General features: G+C 43.7%; 1 protein-coding gene and 1 pseudogene across 1 annotated transcript in view; both read left to right on the top strand.

Moving 5' to 3' along the window:
• The window catches only part of AATF (apoptosis antagonizing transcription factor), a 121,410-nt gene that overhangs the window by 61,704 nt on the left and 39,332 nt on the right, over positions 1 to 20,374 (top strand). Inside the window, exons 9-10 of the mRNA XM_055133385.1 lie at positions 17,577 to 17,644; positions 19,638 to 19,718. Of these exons, the coding sequence (XP_054989360.1) occupies positions 17,577 to 17,644; positions 19,638 to 19,718 (149 nt within the window). The remainder of the gene's footprint in view (positions 1 to 17,576; positions 17,645 to 19,637; positions 19,719 to 20,374) is intronic.
• On the top strand, positions 7,763 to 7,863 carry LOC129403896 (U6 spliceosomal RNA; annotated as a pseudogene).

Here is a 20,374-nt window from a genome sequence, read left to right as displayed (position 1 = left end):
ACTAAAGGAATATGTAGAATCTGATGAGAACGTTTTCTGTTTTGATTGATATATTTTAACTCAAGTGGCCAATTCCAGTGAAATATTATGGCCTTTGAAATATTTTAGAACTTGGGCTGAGGAAACAGTGTTACTTTATTCAGCAAATGAATTTATCATCTCTGCCAGATCACCAGCTCTAACTCTGGAGAGGCGGCCTGATGAAATGCTGAGTCAGAAAGTGGAAAAACTAATCAAATCCTTAAAATCCAAGGGCAGTGAGGCAGAGTTAGGCTGACTTTTTTTCCCCACTGATAGCCTCTAGCCAGACATTTTCTTATTTTAGTAACTAAAGATGGAATATTAGGAGTTTTTTTGAAGGGGAGGGTTGTTTGTTTGGTTGGTTCATTTTTAGACCACACCTGGCAATGCTTATAGTTTACTCCTGGCTCTGGACTCAAAAATCACTCCTGTTGGTGCTCAGGGACCAAATGGTATGCTGTGGATTGAATCTGAGTTGGTTACATGAAAGGCAAGGCCCCCTACCTGCTGTCCTAGCTCTCTGGCCCAGATTATATTAATGTTAATTTTAAAATGCCTCATGTTCACGTGTCTTGATCTCCCTTTACCCTTATAAATACCGTATTTGTTATCATAGAAGTTGGATGCTTTTCATCCTTGATTGTAAGATCTAGTTCCCAAACTCATTTGGCCTGTTGCCCCCTTTTCAGAAAGACATTCATTCATGCCCCCTACCCCCGCCCCGGGAATTCAGGGTGAATTCCTTTGAGTGAATGAACAGAATGTGCCTCGTTCCTGTCTGCGAGTAGGAGACTGTTGTTCAGTCCCTGCACTGTATGTTTCCCCATGCATGGGGTGACCCCAACCCCAGGCACTGCTAGGCCCCAAAGAAAAGCATTTCTCACTTGTACCTAAGACTGCTGCTGCCCCCCCCCCCGCCCTGCACTCCCCCTCATTGTTCCAGGACCCTCCAAGACACTTTGGATAACAGTGATCGCAACTCTACCTTCTTAAACTAAGGGCTATGATCCCGACTTCATTGGTGGGTGGAGGGTTGGGGGCCTGTCACAGGATATTTGGCAGCAGTAAAAGTTTTCTTTTCTTTATTTTTTTTTCTGGCTTTTTGATTCACACCCGGCTATGCACAGGGGTTATTCCTGGCTCTGCACTCAGGAATTCCCCTGGCAGTGCTCAGGGGACCATATTGGATGCTGGGAATCGAACCCAGGTTGGCCACATGCAGGGCAAACGCCCTACCCGCTGTGCTATCGCTCCAGCCCCAGTAAAAGTTTTCTGAATGTGTAGCAACCAGAAATTAATTCAGAATCAACTGGCTTTTGAATCCAGGTGTTTCTTTCTGGTAGTGCTCGCCCTTCTCGCCTCATGGCAGTGCACAGGCAGAGTGCAGGGTTCTGTAGGACGTGAGACTAGGAGGAGGTGGGGCTTTGAGTCACACCATGTCCTGTCCTCGGGACGCTTACAGCCAGGGAAAGGAGATTGCATCAACATCAGCAATTTGAAATCAGCGTGCTGGGGTGAGGATGTGCTAAGGAAATCTGAGGGGCCAGGAATTCCCAAGATGCACAGCACTGCAGGGAGAGGAGCTGGCCTTTGGCCCTTGTCTTCAGGCAGTAGGAATTTAGATAAAATGGCGCGTAAGGGTTGGGGACTGGAGAGGCGATGGGGTCATGTGATCAGAGAATGTGAAGAGAATTGCTGTCAGTCATTCAGATAGAACAAATGAGAAGGGAGAAGATCACTCGATTCCTTTTTTTTTTTTTTTACATTTTTTTTTTATTTATTTTTAATTAGAGAATCACCGTGAGGGTACAGTTACAGATTTATACACTTTTGTGCTTATACTTCCCTCATACAAAATTTGGGAACCCATCCCTTCACCAGTGCCCATTCTCCACCACCCGTAAACCCAGTGTCCCTCCCACCCTCCCCAATCCCATCTCCCCCCCACCCCACCCTGCCACTGTGGCAAGGCATTCCCTTCTGTTTTCTCTCTCTAATTAGCTGTTGTGGTTTGCAATAAAGGTGTTGAGTGGCCGCTGTGCTCAGTCTCTAGCCCTCATTCAGCCCGCAACTCCCTTCCCCCACATGGCCTTCGACTACAATGTAGTTGGTGATCGCTTCTCTGAGTTGACCTTTCCCCGGAACGTGAGGCCAGCCTCGAAGCCATGGAGTCAACCTCCTGGTACTTATTTCTACAGTTCTTGGGTGTTAGTCTCCCACTCTGTTATTCTATATACCATAGATGAGTGCAATCTTTCTATGTCTGTCTCTCTCTTTCTGACTCATTTCACTCAGCATGAAACTTTTCATGCCCATCCACTTGACTACAAAATTCTTGACCTCCTTTTTTCTAACAGCTGCATAGTATTCCATTGTATAGATGTACCAAAGTTTCCTCAACCAGTCATCCGTTCTGGGGCATTCGGGTTTTTTCCAGATTCTGGCTATTGTAAACAGTGCTGCGATGAACATACATGTGCAGATGTTGTTTCGATTGTACTTTTTTGCCTCTCTGGGATATATTCCCAGCAGTGGTATTGCTGGGTCAAATGGGAATTCAATATCTAATTTTTTGAGAGTCGTCCAAATTGTTTTCCAGAAGGGCTGAACCAGTCGGCATTCCCACCAGCAGTGAAGAAGGGTCCCTTTCTCCCCACATCCTCTCCAACAGCGGTTGCTTTTGTTCTTTTGGATGTGTGCTAGTCTCTGTGGTGTGAGGTGGTATCTCATGGTTGTTTTGATCTGCATCTCTCTGATGATTAGTGATGTAGAGCACTTTTTCATGTGCCTTTTGGCCATTCGTATTTCTTCCTTGGTAAAGTTTCTGTTCATTTCTTTGCCCCATTTTTTGATGGGGTTGGATGTTTTCTTCTTGTAGAGCTCAACCAGTGCTTTATATACCATTGATATCAACCCCTTATCTGATGGGTATTGTGTAAATATCCTTTCCCATTCTGTGGATAGTCTTTGTATTCTGGTCACTGTATCTCTTGACTCGCTTCCTTTTTTATCATGAGTTCGTTCGGGAAAAAGTCCTACAACAAACAGCATACATTTCAAAAATGGACTTCCACGTTTTTGTGAATTGTCTGTGCTTTTTACATGTTCCTCTTTTCATCTTTTCGCCTCTGTTTATATCTTGTCTACTGTTAAAAATCCGTAGAAAAGAAAATTGAATTGTACCTGTTCATTGTGGGCAGCTTTGATGTCTTAGATATGGAAGGTGCTGATTTTTTTTTTTTTAACACCACACGTGGATTGGGGGTTACTATATCTGATTTGTTAGCATTTCTGTTTATCAGTTATGGTTTGCTCAAGTGCTTTACTTTTAGTTTTGTTTTGTTTTTCTCTTCTCTTGTGGACCATATTCAGTGGCACTTGGGGGCTGCTCCTCAGGTGGTGCTGGTGGGGGCCAGGGGGCAGCATGGACTTCGGGGAGTTGAGCTTGGCACTCCCACATTGAGCTATCTCCCTGAGCCCCTAAATCCCTAAATACCTTACTTTGGGGGTTCCCAAATCAACTTTATGAGGTACAGTGATTACCACTTTAGGAATGAGGGAACTGAGTCTCAGATAAGTGACAATGTTCCCAGTTGCGCAGGTACTAAGGGAGGAGTTGGGATTTTAAGCCCACATACGTCAGACTTCATAGCTGTGGTGTTAGTTTGGAAGATACTTGCATTCCCATTGAGCCGTGTAGCACATACATTCACATAATTTAAATCCAGAAGCACTAGATCTTAGAAACTAGGACATGGAAACCTTAGACTGGCATTTGGCAAAATGATTTCATAGACAAACTATATTGAAATTAATTCAGATTCTTGTTACAAAGGTGTCAAGCCAGTGAAAGGATCAACTCAGAGAATCTGCAGAAAGGGTCAGGGTCTGGTGCTGTTTAGAAATATCACCTCTAAGTCAGACCTTTATCTCTTCCCTCTCTTTTCCTATGAAAACCTGACATTTTTCCTTCTTGAAGTGAAAGCCAGAGGGAGGATTGGTTGGCATTATTGAAAGCTAAAGAATGAGTAGGGTTTTAAAATGTTAAAATTCATTTGGATTAAACATTTTTTTTTTAACTTAAATTAGTTAGTTCTTCAGAGGCCCCATATAGGACTCATGAGAAGGAGAATACTGTTTAGGGAAGAGATATTGCGGGTAATTATAGTGACAAAAGCAAATAGGTTGCTTAAGTAATTGGTGGTGCTCTGGATTAGCGTCAGGGTATTTTAATATTCTTTCAATTTAAAAGCAATGGAAAAGGGTCTATATTAAAACGCTTATATTTTTCTCTAGAAATTTTTCTCCTCTGAATGTTCATTGAACTCCTTCAAGGGGCCCGTGTTCGGGATAGAACAGTGAGCCCTGTTAAGTAGACTCCCTCCTCTCTCTGAAGTGTGCGGGTGGCGAGCAGAGGAATAGGCCTATGGAGAATACATAATGTAAGCTTAATACAGCGAAGAGGTGTAGTTAAGAGAGGGGTGCGGGCTCGCTCTTCAAGCCCGTGTTCTCCCTTGAACACGTACCTCGCTTGCTTGTCTCTGCGTGTCCTTGTTGGCTCATTTCCACCCTGGAGAAGCCTGTGCTCTCTCTTGAACACGTTTCCCCTTCTCTCTCCTCTCACATCTTCCTAAGCAAGTTTCGTTCAATAAAATCCACCTTGTTCCAAAACAGGGGGAGGGGTGCAGTATGAATGATTTCCCTGAAGAATTGATGATTGAGAGTTAGCCAGTGAATCGAGGGGGTAAGCAGGCTGCGGTTGGAGAGAAGCTCATTCCAGGCCATGCGTGTGCCAAAAGGGCTCTTGGTCGGAATGTGCCAGGGCACGGTCGGGGACAGAAAGAAGCATGGTGGGTCTGGAGTGCAAAGGTGGAAGGGTCAGCAGCTGGAGCGGTGGCTGAGGGGCCAGATGGGGTCAGTGCTTTCCTCTGCCATATTTGCAAATGGTAAAAATAATACTCAGACTATATTGAGAGGAAAATGCAAGAGGGGAGAGAATAAATGTAGGAAATCATTTGACAAAGCCAAGTGTGATCATGTCTGTTTTGTTCTTCATGGCTTTCTCGGGGTACTTGGCGGTCTCAAATTTAGTTAGCCTACTGCCCACTTTTCAGGACAAACAGCACTTAGTTACCCTTGGAAGCCTACCTTCTTGGAGCGAACAAAGAGAAAGGGCCTCCCCATTGCACCTAAGGCTAGTCCTGTACCTGCTCCACTGGTCCAGTTCCCACAGGGGTTGTTATTGCCCACTTGGGGAAAATGTGCCATCAGTGAGTATTTATGGAACGGATAAGGTGACAGTGACCAGTACTAGGGGATATGAAGTAAAGATGGGAGAAATGGATAGGTCATGAGTTAGTGAATCACATACAAGACTTGGAGAGAGGGGCTGGAATGATAGTACAGTGGGAACCGGGCTTGCATGTGGCTGACCCGGTTTGATCCCCTCCAGCACATATGGGCCCCCAGCCCTGCCAGGAGTGTCCCCTGAACACCGCCAGGAGGAATGGCCACCCTGGACCAACCTCCTCTGTCCACCCCCCCAAAAAAAATAAAAAAGACTTGAAAAGAGATTAGATATTGAGGATAGGGAAAAAAAAAATATCACCGCTATTTTTAAGCCATTGAAGCCTTGCAGTCTTTCTGATTCCTTAGGAGGACTAACCAAACACCACAGTCAAAAAAGTTTCAGTGTATTGACTTAAGGTCCAAAAGAGTGTTGAATAAAGGTATATGGTCCATGATCTGTGCTTGTTAGCAAGACGGAGATGTCTGTGTGATTGCAATATCTAAATAACTGTATCACTGTTGTACGTGAACAAATGCCTCTTGAAAAGCAGACACTTAATTTTATCAAATTAAGCAGTTCGTTGGGGCTGGAGGGCTGCTAAGGCACTCGCCTTGCATGCACCTTATCCCAACTGGAATCCCCAGCACTGAGCACTGCTGGAAGTCGCTCTGGAGCACAGAGCTAGGAATAGTTCTGAGCACTGCCAGGAATGGCACAAGCCCCCTATATTCCCCTCCAGCTCCCCTCCCCCCACATACAAAGGGCAGAGAACAAATGCATTGGATTTAATTAAGTGCATGAGTGACCTTTGATCTGTTTAGTCAACTACAGTTTCAATTTTGTTTCTGATTTACCATCATCATATGAGTTTGTCCTATTGTTAAATCCTACCTTTGCTTGCAAATTGCAAACCTCAGTACTGGTTGTCTGTGAAGCTTCTTTGAGACACATCTAAGGAGATGCTACTGCACCATCACTTTGAAAGGATACCCAGAGCCTGTGACCTTGACCATATAGCAGCTGTGCACATGACCCCCAGGAAGGTCCTTTCTGCCACTAAGGCACCCGAGGCCATTGAGTTTGGCATTATCTGACGGCTGATCAATGACACTTGCAGAGAAAGATCCAGATCGGAAGTGAGAAGTGTGAACATTAAAATTCAGAGCCCTATTTAAATGAGACGGGAAAAAGTGTGCCCATGCATGCATAAGTCATTGAACTACAAACCTTGTGCGTCACCGTTTTTCTTCCTTGTGGTACTGGGAGATGGTGTTGTGGAGAGTAGCACAGCGGCAGGTGAGCCCAGAGGTGCAGGGAAGCACACGTGGCTCCTGTCCATACACATTACGGAAGTCCTCTCTCTTCTGTTTACATGTCAAGCAATGTTGGCGCTGCAGAAGCACTATGGCTAGGGAGGGCAGATCTGTAACCTGAGTGCATATGTTCCTTTTGGGAACAATCTTTCATTCCTCCTTGCATTATTGGAAGCATCCTGTTACCCAGCCTGCCACTGAGGAGCCAGATGAGGAGCGCCCTAACCCCTACCCTCGGGAATTTTTTTTAATCTTTTTTTTTTTTTGCTTTTTGGGTCACATCCGGCGATGCACAGGGGTTACTCCTGGCTCATGCACTCAGGAATTACCCCGTCAGTACTCAGGGGACCATATGGGATGCTGGGATTTGAACCCGGGTTGGCCGCGTGCAAGGCAAATGCCCTACCCACTGTGCTATCGCTCCAGCCCCCCCCCCAGGGGAATTTTTATCCCATGCTGAATGTTAACATTGACCATAGACTGGCAGATTGGATACCCAGAAGTAGCACGAGCCAGATCAATCCTGGTGGAAAGAACATTCACATCCTTCCTAGCTGTATGGCCTGTGAGCCCATTGATAAGCACTGACGCCATTCGTCTGGTGGGCTATGACCTCCACCCTTACAGATGTTCTCTGGTTGCATTTATGGGAGTCAGATGCCTTCATTCCTGAACACCCAGTCAATACTTTCCCCTTGGTGTTAAAGGGTGCAGCTCTCACTTCAGAGGCAGTCCTGCAAGCCGCTTTCGTGAACCTGTGTAAATTCGTACATCAGACTTGCTTTTCTTTCTCACTGATGAGCCAGATGAGTCCTCTGGAGCGGTTCTCAACCCCTGCCCATTAGGTTGCTCTCTCCCGGAGCTCCACGCGGTGGCTGGCCTTGCTAATGCCAGCACACCGCACAGATTCATTCGGGCAACCTCTTTTCTTCACTGTTAGCTGGTCACACCTTACTTTGTTTGAGGTCAGAGGGTGGACTGAGGAAGAGAAAATGTGGGAAAGAGCAAAAACAAATTGGAACAAGTCCCGGGATGATTTTGAGATGGTCAAAGCTGGAGGTATATACAGGATGGGGAGTCAAGCCTCTTTTTTTTTTTTTATTTTCAAGTACAGAATCTAAATATAATCTTTTTTTTTTTCTGGCTCCGGCAGCACATCTGGTAAAATTGGAAGGAGACAGATTAGTATGACCCCTGAGCAAGGGTGACACTCAAATTCCTGAAACATTCTGTATTTAAAAAACAGAAAAGAAAAGAAAAATCTTAACCTGAGTGGTTTCTGTAGAGTAATGGAGGCAGGCATTGTAGGTGGTATAGGGTTGGTTGAAGAGTAGTTGGGTATTGTGGAAAGGAAGCAGAAAAAATAGTTACCTACCGAGAGTGGATCATTTTATGACAATTTTATACTACAAGCATGTACAGTCATTCCTTCCCAACTATTTGAAATTATAGTACAGTGAATTTATTTTTGTATACTTCAAACATAACATATAAAAATTGCAAGTGACTCCTTTTGGGGATAATTTGAAAGACTGGAGAGATGAGAAGAAAAAAGGCTGAAGTAAAAAGCAGAAGAGAGAAATATATCATTTAACTAAGAATCCTTGTGGAAGCTAGAGAGGAAGTGGAAGGCAGAGTAAACCCCAGACCTTCTGACTCTGCCCTTGCAGCACAGTGAGAGAGGGGCCGAGCATGCAAGGGGCTGGGTAAGGAATTGAGAGACCCGACCTGGGTGAGCTCAGTAAGTTAAATGAAGAATTGTTATAAGTTTCTTTTCTCAACTTAAGCGATGGTGACTATGAACCTTGGAAATCTGAGAGGTGAGAATCTGTTTGTAGGTCACAAGTTTGGAAAGTCGGAAAACCAAACTCTTGGGACTGGAGCCCTGGTACAGTGGGTAGGGCGCGCGCCTTGTATGTGGCTGTCCTGGGTTTGGTCCACAGCATCCCATCTGGTCCCCCAAGCCCTACTGGGGTGGTCCTGAGGTGCAAAGCCAGGAGTAAGCCCTGAGCATCACTGGTGTCTGACCCCCTTCCTCTCGCTCCCACTCTCCTCACCAAAACAAAAAAAAAAACAAAAATCTCTTGACTTTTTTGATAAGGATGCCAAAGCATTTTAGTGGAGGAGAAAACACTCTTTTCAGTAAATTATGCAATTGGCTATTCACATACAAAATAATGAAGTTGAACCACTACCTCATACTGTACACAAAAACAGATCACAGACTTATTATTATTATTTTTATTATTATTATTATTATTTTTGCAGGGTGGGGGGGTCACATTCAGCAATGCTCAGGGATTACTCCTGGCTCTGCACTCAGGAATTACTCCTGGCATAAATTGCTGGGGATCGAACCCCTGGTCATCTGCATGCAATGCAAGGCAAATGCCTTCCCCTCTGTACTGTTGCTTCAGCCCTAGACCAGAGATTTAAGTAATGTAATGACTAAAACAGTAGACTGCTTAGAAGAAAACAGGGAGTAGATCTTCATGACTTAGGGTTAGGTATTGGTTTTTTTTTAGGTACAGCAGAAAGACAGTCTAACTAAAGAATGGGTAGCTGGCGAGCCCAGGGTTCAATCCTGGCACTTCAGGAGCAACTTGGCTCTGGGAGTATCACCTTAGGACCCAAGTACTATATCATTGGGTGGGATCCAGAACAAATAGCAGCAACAAAAAGACTATACAAAGCATCTGAATGCCAACAAGTGCCAACAAGATTGTAGAAAAATTGGATTCTTCCAACACTGCTAATGGGAATGTGAAGTGGTTAAGCCACTTTGGGAAATTGTCTTTATTTTTTATTATTATTATTATTATTATTATTATTATTTGCTTTTTGGGGTGACTCCTGGCTCATGCACTCAGGAATTACTCCTGGGGGACCATATGGGATGCTGGGAATCGAACCCAGGTTGGCCATGTGCAAGGCAAACACCCTATCCACTGTGCTGTTGCTCTAGCCCTTGGGGAGACTGTCATATTAGTTCATTAAAATGTAAACAGAGGGCGAGACTACAATGGTTAGGACACATGCCTGACTGTACCTACAGGACTGATCTCCAGTACCACAGGATGTCCTGATTATCACTGGCTAGCCCTGAAGCTGTCCCCGCCTCTCTCCCGCCTCCCAGCATTGCTGAGTATGGGCTAGTGGCCCCTGAGTCCTGCCAGGGTCCTGGGGAGCCCTCACATTGCAGGGCCCAAGCAGCACCCAGCCGTGGGCCTTAGCAATAGACCTCCCGCTGAGTTGATCAAGCGTCCCTAGGTATGGTCTTTGAGTCCCACTTGGAAGGCTTCATCTTCCCCCCAAACTATAAAACTGGGGGGCCACAGGGATAGTACAAGGGTTAAGTACTTGCTTTACATGCCCTAGGTTTGACCCCTGGTACTGCATGTGGTTCCCTGAGCACAGAACTGGAGCATAATACCCGGGAGTAAGCCCTGAGCACCGCTGTGTGTGACACTGATCAGTTCCCCAGACTCCCAAAAATGTTAAGTAGAGGGGCTCCAGAGATAGAATAGCAGCCAGGGCACTTGCCTTGCACACAGCCAATCTGTTTCGACCCCTAGCATCACATGTGGTCCCCCCAGCACTGCCAGATGTGTCCCCAAAACAACAACAAAAAAACAAGAATAAGTGAAGCAAAGAATAAGTGAAGCAGAGAAACCAATGTCCAGCAATGCTCGTAGGCATGTATTCAAGAAAAATGAAAGGAAATATCCCTCCTCTAAACACTTGCAGTGACTGTACTCAGAGCCTAACTCATGTTAGCCACAAAGTTGAAATAAGCCAAATGTCCCTGACGAGTGACTAAAATAAGCTGTATCCATACCATGAAATATTATTCAGCCATTAAGTGAAAGGCTCACAACTGCTATAGAATGGATGAACCCTGTTTTGGCAGGAGGAGCACTCCCAGGCAGTGCTCAGGATGGCGGAGGCCAGCCCAGGTGGTCCTTTGCCAGTGGACAGACAGTTCAGTGCCAGGGCCCGTTGTTGCATTGCTGCATCTGGGAACAGGCGACCATCTATTGAACAGTCCTGTTTGTAGGAAATATCCAAGGTGGGCCTGTGTGTAAAACAGAATGATTAGTGGTTGCCTGGGGCTGTAGGGCTGCAGGACTAAGGATAAAAGATGATAGGTTTGGAGTTTCTCTTATGCTGGATGAAAATGTCCTAAGATTAAGCACGGCAATGATTGTACAACTCTGAGGAGTTAAAATATATTGAATTTTATATATTTTGAATAGGTGACTTGTACAGCAAGTCACTTTTTCTCAGTAAAATCACTAACAATTACTTGCTACTTATAGCAAATAGAAATAATTGTTGGGAGGCTGGTGAGAGAGTAAGTGGGTAGGGCATTTGCCTTGCATGTGGCCGACCCTGGTTCCATCCCTGGCACCCCATATGGTCCCCTGGGCCCCCCAGGAGTGACCCCTGAGCAGAGAGCCTGGAGTAAACTCTGATCACTGTCAGGTGTGGGACCGGAACAGTAGTACATTGGGTACGGTGCTAGCCTTGCGTGCCTCCGATCTGGGTTCAATCCCCAGCATGACATCTGGTCTCCCAAGCACCTCCAGGAGCTCAATTGGAAGTGACCCCAAAACCAGACAAAAATTTCTAGTGTGTTGCCATATTTTATTTTGGGGAACAGAAATAAAGGGCTTTAATCAATATATCCAGATCCTTTTGCATTTCTTTTTCTCTGTCAGAACCATAAGATTTCTCAGTGTGAGTTTACAAACTGGGAAGTTCTTTGAGAAGCATTTCTGCTTTGTTCTCTGAGCATTGCTAAATAAATGATAAACACCAGCAGATTCATCTCCTTGGGCGCTACAGCCCTGTTCCACACATCAGGTTCTGTCATTTGTCAAGTCACCTTTTGACTTTTCAGCACTGACTGTGGCAAAGGATCCTGGCTTTCATGTGCCTACCCCCTGCTTTATTCTCTGTCATTCTTGTGTGCTTGGACCGTTTTTGTGAAAACAAGTCAGTGTTTCTAATATAGTTAAATAAATGTTACTTATGTCATGAACTGTGGTTTCATTTCCTTACACAGTTGTTTTATTTTTCTAGAACTGATAGTACCTGGAACTTGACTTTGCTTCTTTCCCTAGTTAGACCGTTTTCTGCCATCACATGTTTTCCCGGTGCTGTTTTGCTGAAGCCCATCTTATTGCAAAAAATGTATGGAAAGCAAGTGGTCCTTATCTTTTTTTTTTTTTTTTTGCTTTTTTGGGTCACACCTGGCGATGCACAGGGGTTACTCCTGGCTCTGCACTCAGGAATTACCCCTGGCCGTGCTCAGGGGACCATATGGGATGCTGGGATTCGAACCCAGGTCGGCCACGTGCAAGGCAAATGACCTACCCACTGTGCTATCTCTCCAGCCCCCAAGTGGTCCTTATCTTTGCAGGTGTGAATGTCGCTACAGACCTCTCACACTTGGTGAGTGCTTTGTGTCTGGAATTTGAAGATGAAAGTAATGTTCCTCAGAATTTTGGAGATATTTTTCAGCCATCTGTCCATGTGGATGTGTCTGATCTCATTTAGATTTCCATTTCTTAATATGTAAGATGACTAATTTATCGTCAAAAGCAGGACACTCCCCCACCCCAGGTGTAAGCCTGCAAGAACACTAAGAGGGAAGGTAGAAACCAGCTTCTCTGGATGAACTGCACCGTGAGGTCATTTCTTGACACGGGCACTGTTTTTCTCTACATGTTAAGAATCTGCTCTTCACTGCCAGGGCTGTGCATTTCACAATGACTTGTCTGGGGAAGGAGGGTTCTTCTTTAGTCGTCATTCTAGATCTTTCTAGACTCATTGCTTTCTTCGGATGAATTTTTTTTTTCTTTTAATTTGTGCTGCTGGTGGTGCTGGGTATTGAACTCAGCTTCTCAATGGTCTGTTTTCCAGACCCGTGTCTTTTTGTTTCTATTCGAAAATGTTTCCCAGCACTTATCTTCTAATTCTTCTGTTGAAATTTTAAAGTATTTCTGTTTTTGTGTTTAATTTTTCCTTTGCGATGTTCAGGGGTTACTCCTGGCTCTGCACTCAAGAATCACACCTGAAGGTGCTTGGGGGACTAGATGGGATGCCTGAGATCCAACCTGGGTCAGCCATGTGCAAGGCAAATGCTGTCCCCGCTGTCTTCTCTCTTTGGTCCTGTGGTGTTTGTTTTTTTGGTTGTTGTTGTTGTTGTTGTTGTTTTCCTTTTTTGGTCACACCAGCGATGCTCAGGGTTACTCCTGGTTCTGCACTCAGGAATTACTCCTGGCAGTGCTTAGGGGATCTTATGGGATGCTGGAGATCAAACCGAGGTTGATTGCATTCAAGGCAAATGCCCTACTTGCTGTACTATAGTTCTGGCCCTGAGTTTAATTTCTTGTTTTTCTCTCTCCTCATCGCATCTTATGAAAGTGTATATTCCTAGTTTCTCTGAGGGTGTCCACCTTCTCCCCATTCTAAGGTTTCCTTTGTCCCCTACATTGCTTTACTGAGTCCCTGTTTGTTGGGGTATCATTGTCTGGGGTTTCATTCAGATGCTGGCGACCCCTGACTGACTCTTCATGTTTAAAAGATACCCAAGGTACATTCTCTGCTGCCCACAAATATTTCTCTCTCTCTCTCTGTATCTCTCTCTCTCTCTGTCTTTCTCCTTTCCTCTCTCCATCACCTTCCCTACTTCCTACTTACATTTTTCTAAATAAAATTTCTTTGAAAAGGTGGGTGTGCTGGAGTGAGAGTACAGTGAGTAGGGTGCTTGCCCTGCACGTGGCTGGTTGCCTTGGTTTGCCTCTCTGAGCACCTCTAGGAGTGACCGGTGAGCTCAGCACCAAGACTAAATCCTGAGCACTGCTGGGTGTGACCCCAAAACACCAGGGACAGCAACAGAACATCTTGTGAACTAACCTACTGGCTAGTCTACTCTTAAATGCCAGAACTGGGGAATCTTTCTTACTCTGGGCAAAAATGGGTTCCAGTTTCTCCAGAAAACAATCCAGAAACTTCTCCTGCCCAGAAGTCTTTTCTCCCGGTGCTGTCATTCTGTCCCCAGGGCAGGGGAAGGAGCTGGAAGGCTCCAGCAACCAGCCTTGGACACCTGCCTCAGCCCTGCCTCCTGTCCCATATACTATGTAGTCTGGAGCTTCGGTGACTTTTTTTTTTCCTGGAAATGAAAATTTCTTTTCTCGTGGTGAGGAGAGGTGGGAGAGGTTATCACTGAACTGTGTGGAATAGTGAAGAAGGACTATACCTTCTCCCAGGCCGGGTCCTTCTCCCCTTTTTGCTGGCAACCTGTCTTGGCTGGGATTGTGTGTGTCTAATTAGCCCCACCCTCACCTTTAATTCCCTCCGGGCACTTGGGTAATAACTTCCTTTTCCTCCATCTCCTGGCTGTCTTTGAAAAATTTATGAAAATCTGCTCTCATTAGCTCTTCCTTTTTCTTCGTTCTTGTGAGTTAATACATATATTTTATTCCTCTACTGTCTTTCAGAGGGGTGAGAAGGGAGAAGCGATATAAACTAATGTGTTCAATCTGCCATTTTTAACTGTGCCTGCCTGGCATGCATTTTTCTGGGCAGAGTATTATAAATGCTAATTAGATGCTGAATAGTTCCATCAGTGCTATTCCTCATGCATGTTGTTACGGGTTAAATAGGTTTCTGTGGGTTGACCTGGAAAACTCTCACTGCATCTATGATAGTTCTCTCCTAGAAGTAGAGAAACAATGTGAGGTTTTTCTGAATTGACACTCTGGAGGAATTATAACTGACTGGAAAAATAATTGAGGCATCTCTCTGTTTTCCGGGTCACAGATAATTAAAAATACTGTATCACCATTGTCTGTGTGAAAACTTACCAACTATCACATTAATCTGAATTTTAATGGAAATGTTTGCTCATAAAGTTAAACTATAAAAATTGATTTTTTTTTTTTTTGGTTTTTGGGTCACACCTGGCGATGCACAGGGGTTACTCCTGGCTCTGCACTCAGGAATTACTCCTGGCGGTGCTCAGGGGACTATATGGGATGCTGGGATTTGAACCCGGGTCAGCCGCGTGCAAGGCAAACGCCCTACCTGCTATGCTATCACTCCAGCCCCTAAACTATAAAAATTGAAAGGAGGACCAGGGAGGTAGCTCAAAGGGCTAGTGTGCATGCTGGAGGTCCTAAGCTAAGCCCCCAGTACCACATGATCCCCTGAGCACTAAGCCAGGAGTAGTGCTACCGGGTAGAGCCCACCCCTCACTCCCTAAAAAAAAAAAAATTGAAATGAGAAGCAAAATTTAAATCTTTGGTAACATTCCTAAGATTCATTTTCCGAAAATTGTTTTTACCCCTTTTTTGGGGTAGGGACACACTTCTGGTGCTCACCAGCTCTTCCCAGCTCAGTGCTTATGGCCTGGCAGTGCTCAGGGAACCATGTGGTACCATGTGCCAATCCAGGGCTCCTGCATACGAAGCATGTGATCTAGCAACTTTTTGAAAGTGGCTTCCTTAATTAAATTTAAACCCAACAAGGAATTAATGAGGGAGGAGGCCACAACAGTTATGAGACTACTTTGTTTAGTTGTATTTTCTTGATATTTTCTCATTCCTAGTATATAGAACAGGATTTTCTGAAAAGTTGGACAAAAAAAAAATTGTGATTTAGCTAGATAGACCAGTAAAACCAATTTTGAATGACTAAAAATAGCTGTGCAAGGGGCTGGGTCATAAAAAATGCAGACCCAAACCCCCACTAGGTAAGGAACACCCAATGCTTTGAAAGTTAGTCATCTTGGCACCAACTTGGTGCTGGAATTGCGGAGACCACTGCAGTGGGGTAAATGCCCTGTGGTGGTACAGCTCTCATTCCCAGTCTTTCAGGAGCACCCTTGGGGTTGCTTCCTTTCAGAGAGTCACCCCTGATGTGTTGGGGCCATCTCCCATGAACAAGCGTACATTTGAGCGGTTCCCAGTGGCTGTGAGGGCCCAAGGAACCAGTTGATTAGGAAAACCAGGAATAATTGTTGTGATCTCGAATGTACTTAAAAAAAATTGGTAAAGGCAATGAAATGAAGTCTTCTGTGTTCGTCTTTAAAATTTTTTTCCTCTTCCTTTTTCTTCTCCCTCTTTATTAAAAAAAAAAGTTTTATTCTAAATTTTCCCTCATCTACCCTCTCACCCTTGCTTTTGACAGAATATTGACTAGAAACCAGAAGCCCATTTGCGCTTAGCCTTAAGGGCAGCTGTTTACAGAGCAGCAGTGTTACATAGGTTTACTGTGTCGTATGTCTGTGTAACACTGGATTTGGATCTTGTATTTAGCTGCCAGAAGTGACTGTGATGAAGTAGGAGAGATAAACTGATAGATTGGCTGCCAGAAAGATGTTGGGAATCAATCAGATAAACAGGGTAGAGAAATAGCTTGCTGTTTTCTAGTGATAATAAACCAGTGGCCTCTGGTCCCCACATTTTTAAGCGTAATTGCTGTAACAATAATGCTCAAAATAAGCAAATGGAAAAAAAATAAGCATAGGAGGCTTTAAAATTGTGATGGAGAAAGATCTTTTCCCCCCTTTCCCATGAAGATTCATCTTACATGGAAATGATTTTTTTCTTTAATCCCCAATTCTGGGTTGTTACGCATGCGAGGCGTGTTCTCGATCACAGAGCTGTGTCCCCAGCCATGGAAGTGCATACTTTTTTTTTATAAATTTATTTTACTTCTTCCAGTGCCTACTTACACTACCAAATGAAAATCAGAGGGAGAACTACTTTCATAGGAATTCATTCCCTCCTTCTGTTCCTCCCTCAGACTGTCAGCTATTCAGCTATTAAACTTGGTAAAATATCTCTTTTGTTAACCATGCTTTGATTACAAAAAATGATGTGTGTGTGAAGAAACTTGTTTTGGGGGCTTGCCAAACTGGGGGGGGCGGTTAGGAGCTACTCCCAGTACTGTGCTTGAGGGTCATGTCTAGCAGTGTCTTTGGAGGGCCACGGGGTGCTAGAGATGGAACATGAGCCTCTACACACAACCCTTGCTCACTGACCCTTGGTCCAGGAACGTTAACAAGTTTGAAGGTCAAGCCCTTGTTATTGACAGATGATCAGTGGGAACTCATTTATTTATGTGAGTATCTCCCCTGATTTCCCTCAGAAGATTTGGGGGATTTTAATCTTGACTGCCTTTTCCCTGCACATGGCACTCGCACAGGAGAAATGTCTAGAAATGTCTTATTGGAATGTAAGATTCTCTCTCCTTTTTAAATCCATTGCTTCTCTTTGGTGTCTAAAATCTGTGCAAAGATACAGATTTAGACTTGCATGCAAGTTACTCAGGATTAAGAGGAGAGTGTTAGTGTAACTGGAGTTCCTGTGGAGTTGATGATGTGAAGAGTCACCAGTTCTCAGTTGCATTTTGCACTTACTTTCTTCAGGTTCTTAAAATTGTTATACTTGAAATTACATACAATAAAGGCTTGTGCCTGAGGAAGACTGTCCCGACTGCTGGAGGTTGTGGGTCAGAAGGTAACGGGGTCCAATTTTCCCATTGGTAAGGAGCTCATGCATTTTCCCTTTCATCACACAGCCCTTCCCGCCTGACCTTTTAAAGATTCTCCATTGCTATCGATGAGATGGACAAAACTAATCATAAAAACAGTGAAGGGAATCTCGCACACTCATTGATCCATTTGAAATGAACTGCAGTACAATAAGTCTTCCAAATGGACTTCTGTTCTCCGCTATTGCTAAGCTACCTTTTTAAAGATATATAAATATGAAAGGGTTTGTGGGAATTCGGTCATGTTCTTGCCACTGGGTTATCCATTATTGATTGTAGTTTTAGAGCTGTCACTGTGCCTTTCAGAGTTCCTGCTGTGCCCTGTTTAAGTCAGTTGGTGCTGGGGAGACACTGTATAAATCAGTTGCTTTCCATTTCCCTCCCAGCTCCTTCGAGAACTCATAGAACGGAAGACCAGTTCCTTGGATCCCAACGATCAGGTCGCCATGGGAAGGTAATGTAGAGTTGGCTTTCCATTCCTGCACGCAGCCTATACAAGATTCTCCTGTTGAGTTGTCTTGATTCAGCTTCCAATTATTAAAGTTCAGCAAAATAAGAACTGGAAAGGCAAAAAGAGGGTAATCTGATTAGCAGTTACTTTACCTTACCGTAGTGCAGCTTGAAGAGAGTTTGTAAAACATCTAAACCTGTCCTTTGGAAATATTTCTTCAAACTGTTCTTTGTTCTCTGGCTCCACTTGAGACTGCGTGGGTCTCTGAGCGATGGTGGGGAAGCAGCTGCCCAAACATGTGCTCCCAGCTGTCAGAACGAACCAACGCTGTTCTGCACACAACAGGTTCCTTGCTCAGAGTCAGATCTGGTGGGTTAGGATCTGCCCTGATTTAGACATCCACCCTTCAGTAACAGCTTTAGCACAATTAGAAACGGAACACGGCAGCATTACCCCCATGTCAGGGTAGAATGTAAAGTAGTGAAGGAAGGCTCTTGTGTGTATGCTCCATCCTGTGGTTGGAAAATAAAAAGGGCACTTAGAGTGCTACCTAATGAATAGTGTACATTTAAATAGCCACAAGCCGTCATTTGCAAAAGCATAAAAGGAAACAAAAGGGCCGGAATGGGATTCTGAGCAGAGCAGCTTGTTGAGAAAGCAATGAAAAATTCTCAATAAAATAATTTTATTTGAGCAAAACATTCGTTGAGTTTTAGGGTAGAATGTTGTTGATGTTTTGACTATCTCCGGAATGCTATAGAGTGCCGCTCACTATAAATTTAATGTGATAGAGCAAATTGCATTTAAGTGGTGATTATATTGTACATTTATCTGACTTTACAATAAAATAGATTATGGTAATTAAGATTATATTAAGATTACAGTAATTGGATTTCCCCAGATTTTTTTTTTTTCTGATGTTGAATTTTCATTGTATAAGTCAGGTAAGATGACTGGCTGCTGCTGTTTCTCCTTTTCCACCCCTACAGTTTCCATTAGAAGACTTTTGTAGACTGGTATTCTTACTGGAAAAATGAACTTGCTTTCATTCTAAAAATGACTGCTGAATATGTGAATTTTGTTTGAATCCTGGTTCAAATAAAGCACCTGTAATCTGGGAACAGACTGGTGGTTACCGGGGGGAGGAGAGTGGTGGTGAACAGATGAAATGGGTAAAGGGTGTATCAGTTCTGTGGTGGTAGATGGGAACTAGACTTTTCTGATTACTATGGAATGTAAACAGATGTCAGCCTATAACGCTGTATTCCTAAAACTTATGTAATGTTATAAAATAGTATGCCTCCAGTAATTTTTTTTAAAAGTTTGAGACAATCTGGGGAATTTTAAAGCCAATTGAATATTTAATAGTGAAGAATTACTCTGAATCTTTTTAAGCGTGACAAGCACTCAGGCATTTAGATTTTATTGGGGAGAAGAGCCCTTTTAGCAACACAGTCTAAATTATTCCAGATGAAATGAAGAATTAAGTAAAAAGGCTGTGAAACTATTTCCAGTAGTAAATAATTATAAAAATTTGGCAGAATTGGGAAGAACAAGCACTCGGGTATGTACTAATAGAGAGAAAATTGAATGCAAAGAATTCATGTGGTCAACTTAAACAGCAGTCACAGAACATGCTACCTGACTAAAAAATGGAAAGCAAATTCGGGCCAGCTCTGCTCAGTGGAATGGATGGCCCTGCAGACCTATAGTTTTAGTACTTGTCACAACAACTCCATAAACTAAGGAGCATTGTTAACCGATTTTGCTCTAGAATTTCCCAGCTGCCATTTGGTTTCTCACCATTGCACAAATGCTCTTCAGCTTACTGGTGGCTTTAGTCCCAGACTGCCTTGAGGAACATTATACATTATACGAGTTGACCATTTCTTTCTGGAGGGGTTGTGAGAAAATTGTCAATGTCTTGTTGATACATGTAAATATTTCTGTAAGTGATGATGTGTTTATGAATAACATTGCTTATGAATTTTCCTAGGCAGTGGCTTGCAATCCAGAAGTTACGCAGCAAAATTCATAAGAAAGTCGATAGGAAAGCCAGCAAAGGAAGGAAACTTCGGTGAGTTCCTTTTACTTTTAAGAATCAGAAAAACAATTTGCATTTAAGGGGCCAGAGATATAGTATAGTACAGTAGGTGAGGCTCTTGCCTTGTGTGTGGCTGATCCCAGTTTGATCCCCATTACCACATTTGGTCCCCCAGGCACTGTTAGAAGTCACTCATGGCTGCTGAGCACAGGGCCAGGAATAGTCCCTGCATACTGCCAAGTATGACTTCAGCACAGACACACACCCAGCAAATAAATTTTAAATCAATAATAAAATAATATTTGAGATTTTTTTTTTCTTTTTGGATCACACCCAGCGATGCTCAGGGGTTACTGCTGTCTCTGCACTCAGGAATTACTCCTGGCAGTGCTTGGAGGACCATATGGGATGCCAGGGAATGAACCTGGGCTGGCCTCATGCGAGGCAAACACCCTACCCGCTGTACTATTGCTTCTGCCTGGATTTTTTGAGACTCGATTTTTCTTATTCTAAAGTGGAAATCATAACTTTACTTTTCCTACTATTGTGAATGAATAGGTCAAGTAATATCTGCTTATTACTAAAAGAGGAATAATTACAAAACCAGCCAAAATAGATGAAACCGTCATAGGTTTTTAGATTTCTGTAGAACAACTTAAAAATTGCAATTGGTTCAATTTTATGATACC

The sequence above is a fragment of the Sorex araneus genome, chromosome 3 (assembly GCF_027595985.1).
Source record: "Sorex araneus isolate mSorAra2 chromosome 3, mSorAra2.pri, whole genome shotgun sequence".
NCBI classification, from domain to species: domain Eukaryota; kingdom Metazoa; phylum Chordata; class Mammalia; order Eulipotyphla; family Soricidae; genus Sorex; species Sorex araneus.
Note: the sequence above shows the minus strand (reverse complement) of the source record. Positions and strands in the feature narration are given on the sequence as shown.